Source organism: Coregonus clupeaformis, chromosome 14 (assembly GCF_020615455.1).
Source record: "Coregonus clupeaformis isolate EN_2021a chromosome 14, ASM2061545v1, whole genome shotgun sequence".
Taxonomy (NCBI): Eukaryota; Metazoa; Chordata; class Actinopteri; order Salmoniformes; family Salmonidae; genus Coregonus; species Coregonus clupeaformis.
Genome location: NC_059205.1, coordinates 28,056,968 through 28,071,757, shown reverse-complemented (window position 1 = coordinate 28,071,757; position 14,790 = coordinate 28,056,968). Strand labels below are relative to the sequence as shown.

General features: G+C 46.7%; 1 protein-coding gene across 3 annotated transcripts in view; it reads left to right on the top strand.

Moving 5' to 3' along the window:
- LOC121581061 (GREB1-like protein) overlaps positions 1-14,790 on the top strand; it is an 85,185-nt gene that overhangs the window by 51,743 nt on the left and 18,652 nt on the right. For all 3 annotated transcript variants that reach the window (XM_045224776.1, XM_041896424.2, XM_045224777.1), the window contains exons 8-13: positions 2,811-2,933; positions 3,809-3,946; positions 9,515-9,640; positions 10,491-10,628; positions 10,820-11,005; positions 14,346-14,645. In XM_045224776.1, coding sequence (XP_045080711.1) covers positions 2,811-2,933; positions 3,809-3,946; positions 9,515-9,640; positions 10,491-10,628; positions 10,820-11,005; positions 14,346-14,645 — 1,011 coding nt within the window. The remainder of the gene's footprint in view (positions 1-2,810; positions 2,934-3,808; positions 3,947-9,514; positions 9,641-10,490; positions 10,629-10,819; positions 11,006-14,345; positions 14,646-14,790) is intronic.

Here is a 14,790-nt window from a genome sequence, read left to right as displayed (position 1 = left end):
TAACCCCTAACCCTAACCCTAATCCTAACCCGTACCCGTACCTGTACCCGTACCCTTACCCTTACCCTTACCCTAACCCTAACCCTAACCTTAATCCTAACCCTAACCTTATCTCAAAAACCTAACCTTAACCCTAACCCTAAACCTAATCCTAGCTCCTAACCCTAAAACTAACCATATCTCTTAACCCTAACCCTAAACCTAATTCTAACCCTAACACTATTTCTAACCTTAACCCTAAACCCAATAGAAATAGCATTTGACCTTGTGGGGACCAACAAAATGTCGCCAGTTGGTCAAATTTCTCTTGGTTTACTATTCTTGTGGGGACTTCTGTTCCCCACAAGTATAGTTAAACATGCCTAACACACGCACTCTATACACACACACACACACACACACACACACACACACACACACACACACACACACACACACACACACACACACACACACACACACACATTGTAATGATGTGGTATTGTGGTATTATGGATTTTATATAATACATGTTTAATAATAGAGTAATAATGTCTTGTATGATACAGTGGGGGGAAAAAGTATTTAGTCAGCCACCAATTGTGCAAGTTCTCCCACTTAAAAAGATGAGAGAGGCCTGTAATTTTCATCATAGGTACACGTCAACTATGACAGACAAAATGAGAATTTTTTTTCCAGAAAATCACATTGTAGGATTTTTAATGAATTTATTTGCAAATTATGGTGGAAAATAAGTATTTGGTCAATAACAAAAGTTTCTCAATACTTTGTTATATACCCTTTGTTGGCAATGACACAGGTCAAACGTTTTCTGTAAGTCTTCACAAGGTTTTCACACACTGTTGCTGGTATTTTGGCCCATTCCTCCATGCAGATCTCCTCTAGAGCAGTGATGTTTTGGGGCTATCGCTGGGCAACACGGACTTTCAACTCCCTCCAAAGATTTTCTATGGGGTTGAGATCTGGAGACTGGCTAGGCCACTCCAGGACCATGAAATGCTTCTTACGAAGCCACTCCTTTGTTGCCCGGGCGGTGTGTTTGGGATCATTGTCATGCTGAAAGACCCAGCCACGTTTCATCTTCAATGCCCTTGCTGATGGAAGGAGGTTTTCACTCAAAATCTCACGATACATGGCCCCATTCATTCTTTCCTTTACACGGATCAGTCGTCCTGGTCCCTTTGCAGAAAAACAGCCCCAAAGCATGATGTTTCCACCCCCATGCTTTACAGTAGGTATGGTGTTCTTTGGATGCAACTCAGCATTCTTTGTCCTCCAAACACGACGAGTTGAGTTTTTACCAAAAAGTTTATTTTGGTTTCATCTGACCATATGACATTCTCCCAATCATCTTCTGGATCATCCAAATGCACTCTAGCAAACTTCAGACAGGCATGGACATGTACTGGCTTAAGCAGGGGGACACGTCTGCACTGCAGGATTTGAGTCCCTGGCGGCGTAGTGTGTTACTGATGGTAGGCTTTGTTACTTTGGTCCCAGATCTCTGCAGGTCATTCACTAGGTCCCCCCGTGTGGTTCTGGGATTTTTGCTCACCGTTCTTGTGATCATTTTGACCCCACAGGGTGAGATCTTGCGTGGAGCCCCAGATCGAGGGAGATTATCAGTGGTCTTGTATGTCTTCCATTTCCTAATAATTGCTCCCACAGTTGATTTCTTCAAACCAAGCTGCAGGTCTACAATTTTGTTTCTGGTGTCCTTTGACACCTCTTTGGTCTTGGCCATAGTGGAGTTTGGAGTGTGACTGTTTGAGGTTGTGGACAGGAGTCTTTTATACTGATAACAAGTTCAAACAGATGCCATTAATACAGGTAATGAGTGGAGGACAGAGGAGCCTCTTAAAGAAGAAGTTACAGGTCTGTGAGAGCCAGAAATCTTGCTTGTTTGTAGGTGACCAAATACTTATTTTCCACCATAATTTGCAAATAAATTCATTAAAAATCCTACAATGTGATTTTCTGGATTTTTTTTTCTCAATTTGTCTGTCATAGTTGACGTGTACCTATGATGAAAATTACAGGCCTCTCTCATCTTTTTAAGTGGGAGAACTTGCACAATTGGTGGCTGACTAAATACTTTTTTTCCCCACTGTATATTGTTTTATTTATGATGTAGGCCAGGGTTGCCCAACCCTGTTGCTGGAGAGCTACCCTCCTGTAGGTTTTCGCTCCAACCCCAGGTGTTACTAACCTGATTCATCTTATCAACCTGCTAATTATTAGAATCAGGTGTGCTAGATTAGGGTTGGAGCAAAAACCTACAGGACGGTAGCTCTCCAGGAACAGGGTTGGGCAGTCCTGATGTAGGCTGTCATTGTGTTTTGCTGTGATGTAGAGTAGCTGCTACTTTGGCAGCAGCTAATGGGGATCCTAATAAATACTAAATACTAAACTACAAAACCTGATGTGTTAGCTGTGCTGATACACGCTATTGGCATGACTTCAGTGTCCTATCTCCTGACATCAACCTTGAGCTACATCCTGCTCCCAGTGAGGTCATCACGTTCTGTCAGGGAAGGGTAGAGGTTTTGCACAACACCCCCTCTCCTCTCCCTCACCTCCTCTCCCATCCCTCCCTCCTCTGACCAAGATGACATCTGGCTTGAGTGGAGAGTGTCTGTGTTTGTTTACGAAGCATTGTTTGGTTAAAGGGGACTGTTATGGTCTACTTGTTCTGATGGAAAAATTGGATTGAGTCATTATTGTTGATTTGTTCGTTTTGTTTGGAGAGATTTTGGCTAAGGCAATTTTACAGGATCCAACACCCACCCTGTGTTCTTATTACCCTCCAGACTCCCCACCTACTAGGACTCCCTCTGCCGCCTCTGTGTTCTTCTCAGCCCAGGACCTGGCCCGAGACTGCAGCTTCCTCAAGCCTCTGGCCTCTACCTCTGGGGGCAAGACTCTACCAATAGGTACAGCTCTTCTTCTACAGTTCTTCTACCACCACTGTTTCTGGATGACAATGTATTAATCTACCGTATGTGTAATCAAATCTCCATCATATAGTCATCGTTCCCTCACAACGTCAGCTTTAAAGTGTTTTACACCATGGTACATTATACATCAATAATATTCAGTAACATTATGCAGACTGCCACATGTGTAATAAGCTTTAGCCCAGGTATTTCTAAGGAAATAGGCCCAGCAATCACTTCTGCTATGTGCCCTGGTCTGAGTAGGAGAAGGACCAGTTGCCTAGAAACAGGTTTGCTTACATGGCCAAGCATAGGCCAGATGGAGCTGTGGAGTGTAGATTAGCCTCTTCTACTGACTGGAGACACACACGTGTGTGCACACACACACGCATCAATACTGAGCAGAAAATCCCTGTAATGACTTTAAGACCTGGCTATCCATTCGCTAGTTTACAAGGTTGCAAGATTGACAGGCCTAGCCTACACATACCAATCAATGTGTTAGCGTAAATGCACACACAGTGAATCTGAGATTGGAAAGTGCCCCATCAGTTCATTGGCAATAGGAAATCAATAGCTCAGTGTTAGGCGGGCCTAAATCATTCTTATATATTGTTCAGTCTCTATATTAGGAAGATATATTTCAGGACAATTGGTTTTATTTTGTAATTATCAAATATATATATAATAATACATGCGTTTATTGTATTTGTTTACTATGAAGATAAACATGCACCTCACGTATGGCATCTCTCAAAAGACTGCCAAAACATTACCTTACGAAAGTAAATGATTGTGTCGAATCATCTGAAAATGAATTGTGGTGAAATGAATCAATAATGTATGGTGTATCTGTCTGTGTGTCTGTGCAGTACCCACGGCTTTAAGAGTGAACGGGCCGCCCAACGGACTGGGTGCAGACAGCCACCCCACTTTATTGAGCCCCTCCCAGGTGTCTCTGGGACCCCAGGGACAGGGGTACAGAACCTCCGACCTAGGAGACAACCCTGGTGAGCGCCACGTTCTCCTCCCTAACCTCTGTGACTTTAAACATACACAGGAAATGTATGCTTGTTGTTTTCCTATTATGGGTGATTTACAATACATCTTTACTATTCTGATCTCAATTTAGCGTTTCTCTGTACCTGCTTTTCATTACAGATCTTGATTTCTAAAATATGAAGTAGAACATAGTATAATTATTGCAATAAGGATATGACCCAGATGCAGACACAGGAGGCGGACAGTTTGAATCTCAGATATTTCTTTTAAAACGGGGCTCAAGGGCAGGCAGAGATCAGTAATCCAAGGCAGAGTCAATCAGGGACAGAACGCCAGGCAGGCTCAGGGTCAGGGCAGGCAGAATGGTCAGAACCGGGAAGACTAAAAAACAAATATTGAGAAACAGGAAAAATGGGAAACACGCTGGAAACAGAAGACAAAGGGCTATGAGACAGAGGTTTAATCCTAGACACATGAAAAGTGTGATGTACAGTGGCTTGCGAAAGTATTCACCCCCCTTGGCATTTTTCCTATTTTGTTGCCTTACAACCTGGAATTAAAATTGATTTTTGGGGGGTTTGTATCATTTGATTTACACAACATGCCTACCACTTTGAAGATGCAAAATATTTTTTATTGTGAAACAAACAAGAAATAAGAAAAACTTGAGCGTGCATAACTATTCACCCCCCCCCCCCCTCTGGAAGACTGAAACAGGTTTCCCTCAAGAATTTCCCTGTATTTAGCGCCATCCATCATTCCTTCAATTCTGACCAGTTTCCCAGTCCCTGCCGATGAAAAACATCCCCACAGCATGATGCTGCCACCACCATGCTTCACTGTGGGGATGGTGTTTTCGGAGTGATGAGAGGTGTTGGGTTTGCGACAGCATAGCATTTTCCTTGATGGCCAAAAACCTCAATTTTAGTCTCATCTAACCAGAGTACCTTCTTCCATATGTTTGGGGAGTCTCCCACATGCCTTTTGGCAAACACCAAACGTGTTTGCTTATTTTTTTCTTTAAGCAATGGCTTTTTTCTGGCCACTCTTCCGTAAAGCCCAGCTCTGTGGCGTGTACGGCTTAATGTGGTCCTATGGACAGATACTCCAATCTCCGCTGTTGAGCTTTGCAGCTCCTTCAGGGTTATCTTTGGTCTCTTTGTTGTCTCTCTGATTAATGCCCTCCTTGCCTTGTTCGTGAGTTTAGGTGGGCGGCCCACTCTTGGCAGGTTTGTTGTGGTACCATATTCCTTCCATGTTTTAATAATGGATTTAATGGTGCTCCGTGGGATGTTCAAAGTTTGAGATGTTTTTTTTATAACCCAATCCTGATCTGTACTTCTCCACAACTTTGTCCCTGACCTGTTTGGAGAGCTCCTTGGTCTTCATGGTGTCGCTTGCTTGGGGGTGCCCCTTGCTTAGTGGTGTTGCAGACTCTGGCGCCTTTCAGAACAGGTGTATATATACTGAGATCATGTGACAGATCATGTGACACTTATACTGCACACAGTTGGACTTTATTTAACTAATTATGTGACATCTGAAGGTAATTGATTGCACCAGATCTTATTTAGGGGCTTCATAGCAAATGGGGTGAATACATATGCACGCACCACTTTTCCGTTATTTATTTGTTCAAATTTTTTGAAACAAGTTAGATTTTCCATTTCACTTCACCAATTTGGACTATTTTGTGTATGTCCATTACATGAAATCCAAATAAAAATCAATTTAAATTACAGGTTGTAATGCAACAAAATAGGAAAAACGCTAAGGGGGGTGAATACTTTGCAAGGCACTGTATACGGATGGTGCGGGGCAACAGAAGATGAACAGCAGAGGGGCTAAGGATTTTAGAGATGGGGAAAGGGCTGATAAAATGGGGGGCAAGTTTGTGGGACTTCACGCAGAGGGGCAGATCCCGAGTGGACAGCCATACCCTCCGACCTAGACAATAACGGTGAGCCGGGGTCCTGTGGCGGTCCGCCTGTCGCCGATATCTGGAGGTGGTCTTGGGAAGAGGACCCAATGAGGGTGCAGAATGCCTTCCAGAACCGGGAAGATAACTGAGGACCGCGATCGGAGACCATGTCGACCGGAAGTCCATGGAATCCAGATGACTTGCTGCACCATGAGCTGGGCCGTCTCCTTGGCTGAGTGCAACTCAGGAAGGGGAATTAAATGGGCAGCTTTGGAAAATCTTTCCACCACCGTTAGGATGGCGGTGTTGCCATCTGACAGAGGGAGACCAGTGATGAAGTCCAGGGATATATATAGATCAGGGGCGGTGAGGAACAGGGAGTAGTTGAAAGAGGCCAGCTGGAGCTTGCTGCGGAGTCTTATTCTGCGCACACACAGTGCAGAAGGCGACAAACTTGGAGACGTCAGGAACCATGGTGGACCACCAAAAACATTGTCGGACGAAAGCCAAGGTCCAACGGGAGCCAGAATGGCAGGTGAGTCTCGAGGAATGTGCCCATTCCAGGACCAGAGAACGGGCAGAGTCCGGGACAAACATCCGGTTAGCCAGGGATGCAGCTTTTGGTCCTGGGAAGAACGCTGGGACAGGATGGCCCCCACTCCGACGTCTGAGGCGTCGACCTCTACCACGAACTGACAGGACAGGTACGGATGGATTAAGATGGGAGTTGTAGTGAATCGATGCTTGAGGTCCGAGAACGCCCGGTCAGCTGCTGGAGATCACATGAAAGGAACCTTGGGAGAGGTGAGTGCTGAGAGGGGGGAAGCCAGGGTGCTGTAACGCCGGATGAAGCGGCGGTAGAAATTAGCAAACTCCAGAAAACTTTGCAGCTGCACTCTGGATGTGGGTTGAGGCCAATCCACCACTGCTTTCACCTTGCCAGAATCCATCTGAATATTTCCTGCAGCAATGACGTATCCTAGGAAGGAGATGATGGAGCAATGGAATTCACATTTCTCTGCTTTAACAAAAGGCTAGTTCTCCAGGAGACACTGGAGAACCTGTCGGACGTGCTCTTGAGCTGACCGGGAAAAAAACGAGGACATCGTCGAGGTAGACAAACATGAACCGGTTCAACATGTCAAGGAGCACATCGTTGACCAGGGCCTGGAACACTGTGGAAGCGTTGGTTAGTCTGAATGACATCACAAGGTACTCTTAGAGCCCGCTAGCCATGTTAAAGGCTGTCTTCCATTCGTCTCCTTCCCATATCCGAACCAGATGGTAGGCGTTCCGAAGGTCCAACTTTGAGAAGATGGTAGTTAGTTAGGCTTTTGGTTAGGCTCAAAAGCAGAGGAGATGAGTGGTATCGGGTAACGGTTTTTAACCGTGATATCATTAAGGCCCCGGTAGTCGATACACGGACACAGGGTTTTGTCCTTTTTCTCCACAAAGAACTCTGTGCCGGCGGGGGAGGCAGATGGACGAATACTCCCTGCCGTAAGAGAGTCCCCAATGTACCTTTCCATAGACTTTGTCTCCGGACCCAACAGGGAATAAATCCACCCCAGAGGCGGTGTTGTGCCAGGGAGAAGGTTGATAGCGCAGTCGTAGGGAGGAAGAGGAGGAAGAGATGTGGCGCGAGCCTTGTTGAAAACCTCCTGGAGGTCCTGGTACTCCGCGGGAATGGCGGAGAGATCCAAGGCTTTTCCCAAGCCTGCAGAAAGACATTCCAGGGTAGGCTGCGCTGACTTCAGACAATGCGTGTGGCAGAACGGGCTCCAACCCATGATAGATCCAGTATCCCAGTCGATCAGGGGATTGTGCCTCTGGAGCCATGAAAACCCCAAAACCCCAGGTACGTAAGGTGATTTGATGAGCAGGAACTGCATAGACTCACTGTGATTACCTGACACTCGCAGGTTGATAGGAACCGTATTGTGGGTAACTCTGCCAATAGAACGCCCTTCCAGTGCAGTGACGTTGATGGGAATGAGAGGGGTGGGGATACCCAGCTCCAACACTAGGGTAGTGTCCATAAAACTCTCGTCAGCCCCAGAGTCAATGAGCACCCGGAGAGATTTGGACCAGTCACCCCACAGCAGGATGGCATGAAGAGGGGTACGAGTAAGGGGAGATTGGAAACTCCCCGTACGGCTCACCAGCGTACTCGTACCTACTGATGAGCCTGGTCTTTTAATGGACAGGTAGATATGTAATGTCCTGTAGTACCACAATAAAGACAGCTCTTGACGCTCAGTCTGCGCAGGTGTTCAACAGGAGACAATCTAGCCCTGCCCAGTTGCATGGGCTCTGGAGGAAACTAGTCGACTGCCTTCGGTGATTCCAGAGGGAACTCTGGTGACATCGGATTCTTCCGGCAATGTAGACTTCGGGAATTTCCGGGATTCCTCGGAGGCGAGGTGGGAATCGTGGATGAGCAAGTGTGACCGGGAACAGACCTCCTCTGTCCATCGATCTGTATGGTCAAGGCTATGAGCGATTAGAGGTCCATGGGCAGTTCCTGGGCTGCGAGCTCGTCTTTAACCACTTCTGATAATCCATGAAGGAACATGTCGAACAGGGATTCCGGGTTCCAGGCACTCGTGGCAGCAAAAGTGCGTAAATCCACCACGAAGTCTGCCACAATACGGAAGTAGCTTCCGAGCAGCCTCTCTCCCGGACAACGGAGAATCGAACACCTTTCTTACCTCCGCCACGAACTCATCCAGACTGAGGCAAACGGTGGATTGTTGGTCCCACACCATCATAGCTCAGGCGAGTGCTCTCCCGGACATGAGCGTTATCAGGTATGCTATCTTCGAGCGATCCGAGGGAAATGAAGAAGGCTGGAGCTCGATGATGAGGGAGCACTGGGAGAGAAACGCCCGGCAGGTTCCTGGATCTCCAGCATAGCGCTCCGGAGGTGGTAAGCGGGGTTAACAGGAAGCCGGGGTAGGCTGGGGAGAAACGCCGCTGGTAGCGGGGTTACTGAGAGTCTGGGAGGTTACTGTAGTGGCTTGCTGCCTAATAGATAATCTGTGGAATAGCTCCAGTAATGCATTGAAAGCATGGTCATGGTGTTCCGCCGATGTCTGGAGTCTTTCCATAAGGCTTTGAAGGAACTCCTCGTGTCTTCCAATGGTGGCTCCTTGGAAGGAGACAGCGTTGCGGAGCTGGTCCGAGTCTGCTGGGTCAGTCATGGCCAGTTCGTACTATCAGATATTTATTATAAAACGGGGAATGGCAAACGGCAGGTCAAGGACAGGCAGAGGTCAGTAATCCAAGGCAGAGTCAATCAGGGACAGCAGAATGGTCAGAACCGGGAAGACTAAAAAACTAAACTTGGGAAACATGCTGGAATGACCTGACAAGACGAACTGGCACAGACAAACAGAAAACGCAGGTATAAATACACAGGAGATAATGGGGACAAATGGGAGACACCTGGTGGGGGGTGGAGACAAGCACAAGACACGTGAAACAGATCAGGGTGTGACAATAATTGCTCATAGGTTGCCATTGTAGAAGCCCTGTGAATTATTTTGAAAACCCAGACTCAGACAATTCAGACCGTTTTGAGAACCTAGACCCATATTCTGCAGTTACAACATTAATGAAATCTCATGTTTCTCTTGTATTGTTTTCTGTCCAGTTTCCTCTGCAATGATCTCAGGCCCGCCCAAGAAGCGCCACCGCGGTTGGCACCCTAACCCCCTGGTGCCAGTCCCCCCTACAGCCGTCCCTGTGCCCGCCATCCGACCCATCGTCTGCTCCCCAGGTCTGGCACAGAGCTTTTGATAATTTTTTATTGTTTATTTACATAAGGACAGATTAATTTACAACATTGATACACTGAAAAGGCAACAGTTCGATTCATTGCACCATCACACCATAGCTTATGCTAACGTCCAGAGCGTTGATGGCTCTAAAGCACTCTATGTCCTGAATAGATACAGCCCTAAGATAATAGCCTTAGTAGACTTTGTGTCAAGCTTCAAAATGTTATGCACCACCTACTCTCTTAGAAAAAAAGGTAATATCTAGAACCTAAAAGGGTTCTTTGGCTGTCCCCATAGGAGAACCCTTTGAAGAACCATTTTTGTTCCAGGTAAAACCCCTTTAGTTCCAGATAAACCCTTTAAGGTTCAATGTAGAACCATTTCCACAAAGGTTTCTACATGGAACCCAAAAGGGTTCTACCTGGAACAGAAAAGGGTTCTCCTATGGGGACAGTCGAATAACCTTTTTGGAACAATTTTTTTAAAGAGTGTACTGTAGCCCCAGTCATTGTGAAAGTATGTGTATGTATGTATGTGTGTGTGTGTGTGTGTGTGTGTGTGTGTGTGTTTGAGTGTGCGTGTTAGATCTGATGTTGATTAGTACATTAACCTTGGTTTTAGGGAGAAGGAAGGACAAAAGGTCAATGCCATTCTCTGTTGTCAGGGGTGATTCATTCAGCATCTCCAGGGAGATAAGGTCAGACAGGTTAGTGCAGATCTGAGCAGAAGCTGAAGGAGTGGGTACAGATTATATTTTAGAATTAGAAAGGTCCTGATTTCCAGGATCTGCTTGATGTGCAGCTGTATTGTATCACAGTATTGACATGGTGTGTCTGTATTTCTGAACAGGCTCTGTGCTGGCCATGCCCACTCCTCAGCTGCCTGTAGCAGGGGTCCTTCAGCCCCAACCCCTCACTGCTGGAGAGACTGTCATCGTCCCTGACAACCTGCTCAACACCTCAGGAGTCCGGCCTGTTATCCTCATCGGTAAATACTCATCATAAAGCTGTAATCTCAATGTAAAAAGACACGTGTACTGTACCAGTATATGATTTAGAGAAAAGAAATAAAGACACACTCTATTTTACTCCCAATGATTTAATGAACCAACATTTCAGGACACAGTGCCTTACTCAGGGTATATGATTGACTGACTGCTTCTGGGGTTTGGTTTGCAGGGCACGGCACATTACCATACTTCTATGGGAACGTGGGGGACATTGTGGTGAGCCCCCTGCTGGTGAGCTGCTATAAGGGCAACCAGTTGACTGAGAAGACACTGGCCAGCCTGGGACTGACTGGCAGCCAGCTACTCAGTGTGGAGACCATGATCCTCCTCACCCTGCAGTACCTTGCACGGCTAGGTAAAGGCCTCAAAAGACTCATGCGCGTGCACACACATGCATGCATACACACGTATATATGCACATATGCGCAGGCACACAGACACTCACACACTCTCACACACACACTTACACGCACACACCCTGTTAGATATGAAAGGCTTATTTAAAATGTTTAATCAGACATTGAGGATAATGGTTGAGAGGCTGAGCTAAGCCAAGGCCTGGTTGTTTTAAAGTTTGGTAACACTGATGAGGTAGTTGGTAGTCCTCCCCCATTGTAATTCAAAGTGCTCCTTTACTGCTGCTGCTCCACTTACTGTCGCTGATGCACTTTAGTGGCTCCAAATAGCTAGCATGACCTTGAGTTGATAAGAACTGTAATGTACTATGCTTCTCGGAGTCATGAATGAAGAAGGACATGGATAATATAAATCCAGCTGGTTTTTCTGTGCGTTGGCCGGACAGAACGGCAGGGGTGGTGGTGTGTGTCTCTTTTTTAACAACAGCTGGTGCGCAATCTCTAATATTAAGGAAGTCTCGAGGTTCTGCTCGCCTGAGTTAGAATACCTCATGATAAGCTGTAGACCATACTATTTACTATCTGTATTTTTCGTAGCTGTCTATTTACCACCACAAACTGATGCTGGCACTAAGACCACACTCAATGAGCTGTATAGGGCCACAAGAAAACAAGAAAATGCTCATCCAGAGGCGGCGCTCCTAGTGCCTGGTGATTTTAATGCAGGAAAACTGATATCCCTTTTATCTAATTTCTACCAGCATGTCACCTGTGCAACTAGAGGGATAAAAAAAAAGCTCTAACCCGCTCTCCATTTGGCAAATGGGACAATAACTATCCTCCTGATTCCTGCTTTCAAGCAAAAACTCAAACAGGAAGTACCAGTGACGCGCTCAATACGGTAAGTGGTCTGATGAAGCGGATGCTAAGCTACAGGATTGTTTCACTAGCACAGACTGGAATATGTTCCGGAATTCATCTGATGGCATTGAGGAGTTTACCACATCAGTCACCGGCTTCATTAATAAGTGCATCTACGACATTGTCCCCACAATGACCATATGTACATATCCCAACCAAAAGCCATGGATTACAGGCAACATCCACACTGAGCTAAAGGCTAGAGCTGCTGCTTTCAAGGAGCAGGACACTAATCCGGACGCTTATAAGAAATCCCGCTACACCCTCCGACGAAACATCAAACAGGCAAAGCGTCATTACAGGATTAAGATCGAATCGTACTACACCGGCTCTGACGCTTGACGGATGTGGCAGGGCTTGTAAACTATCACGGATTACAAAGGGAAATCCAGCCGAGAGCTACCCAGTGACACAAGCCTACCAGGCGAGCTAAATACCTTCTATGCTCGCTTCGAGGCAAGCAACACTGAACCATGCATGAGAGCACCAGCTGTTCCGGACGACTGTATGATCACGCTCTCCGTAGCCAATGTGAGTAAGACCTTTAAACAGGTTAACATTCACAAGGCCGCAGGGCCAGATGGATTACCAGGAAGCATACTCAGAGCATGCGCTGAACAGCTGGCAAGAGTCTTCACTGACATTTTCAACCTCTCTCTGACCCAGTCTGTAAAACCTACATATTTCAAGCAAACCACCATAGTCCTTGTGTCTAACAACACCAAGGTAACCTGTCTAAATAACTACAGCCCCGTCGCGCTCACATCTGTAGCCATGAAATGCTTTGAAAGGCTGGTCATGGCTAACATCAACACCATCATGCCAGAATCCCTGGACCACTCTAATTCCCATACCACCCAACAGATCTACAGATGACACAATCTCTATTGCACTCCACACTGCCCTTTCTCACCTGGACAAAAGGAACACCTACTTGAGAATGCTGTTCATTAAGTACAGCTCAGCGTTCAACACCATAGTGCCCTCCAAGCTCATCACTAAGCTAAGGACCCTGGAACTGAACACCTCCCTCTGCAACTGGGTCCTGGACTTCCTGACGGGCCGCCCCCAGGTGGTGAAGGGTAGGCAACAAGACATCCACCACGCTGACCCTCAACAAGGGGGCCAACTGCGTGGCCGCACATGACTCCACACCATCATTAAGTTTGCCGACGACACAACAGTGGTAGGCCTGATCACTGATGACAATGAGACATCCATAGGGAGGAAGTCAGAAACCTGGCAGTGTGGTGCCAGGACAACAACCTCTCCCTCAATGTTGGCAAGACAAAGGAGCTTTTCGTAGACTACAGGAATTGGAGGGCCGAACACGCCCCCATTCACATCGACGGGGCTGTAGTAGAGCGGGTCGAGAGCTTCAAGTTCCTCTGTGTCCACATCAAGGACATATCATGGTCCAAACACACCAACACAGTCGTGAAAAGGGCATGACAACGCCTCTTCCCCATCAGGAGGCTGAAAGGATTTAGCACAGATCCTCAAAAAGTTATACAGCTGCACCATTGAGAGCATCTTGACTGGCTGCATCACCGCTTGGTATGGCAACTGCTCGACATCCAACCACAAGGCGCTACAGAGGGTAGTGCGTAGGGCCCAGTACATCACCGTGGCCATCCAGGAAGGTCCTAAAAATTGCCACCCAAGTCATAGACTGTTCTCTCTGCTCTCGCACGGCAAGCGGTACCGGAGCGCCAAGTCTGGAACCAAAAGGCACCTGAACAGCTTCTACCCCCAAGCCATAAGACTGCTGAACAGTTAATGAAAGACTACCCGGACAATTTACATTGACCCCCTTTACTATATATTTCTTTATCTTTATTGTTTTGCACTGACTCCCTTGAACTGGCTCTATGCACACTCACTAGATTACCCCCACACTCACACATACAACACTGACACTCCAACAAACACACACACACGACATATGCTCACAAACATAAAATACACACACACATGCATATTGACACCACACACACACACACACACTGCTGCTACACTGTTTATTATATATCCTGATTGCCTAGTCACTTTTACCCTTACCCACATGTACATAATGTAGTACCTCAATTACCTCCTACCCCTGCACATTGACTCGGTACTGGTACTCCTTGGATATAGCCTCATTATTGTTTTTATTGTGTTACTATCTCCTTTTTTATTCAGCAAATATTTGTCTTACTTTTTAACTCTGCTTTGTTGAGAATGGGCTCATAAGTAAGCATTTCACTGTAAAGTCTAAACCTGTGGTATTCGGCACATGTGACCAATCAAATGTGATTTGATTGTCTTGTTCACATTATAAAAACATAACAGCATCATCCCCGTAAAACACATAGGAAATAGGAAAGAAATACATCAGTTTCCCATGTCTATCTTCTCCTATCTCTCCCCCCCCAGGTTCGGAGCAGATCCCTCTGAGGGAGGAGTTTGAGCAGATCGTGCTGAAGGCCATGTTAGTTTGTCCTGGAGGTCCCTCCATCTCTCCGGCCCAGCTGCCCTGGCTGGCCCGCCTGGAGGCCAGTGTCTCTGGGGGCAGTGTCCAGGTCCTGGTCACCTACAACTCCCTGGGGGAAGGCATCTCGGAGTCCCTGCGCTCACTTTGTGACGGGCCGCCCTACCAGCAGTGCCTGCCCACCTACGTGGTTATTGTGTGTACCTCCAAGATGAGCGGCAACGAGTTCTGTGTGCTCGTGCTGGGTGAGTGTTCTCATACCGTCAGTACACTACAATACCTAGATGTGGTATGTCTGTATATTTGTAGCATACTAAAGGAAGTAATTACAGTAGGTGAACCTTGCCTGAGACCTGAAGACTTGCGTAAGCTCCCAGAGCTAATGCCTAG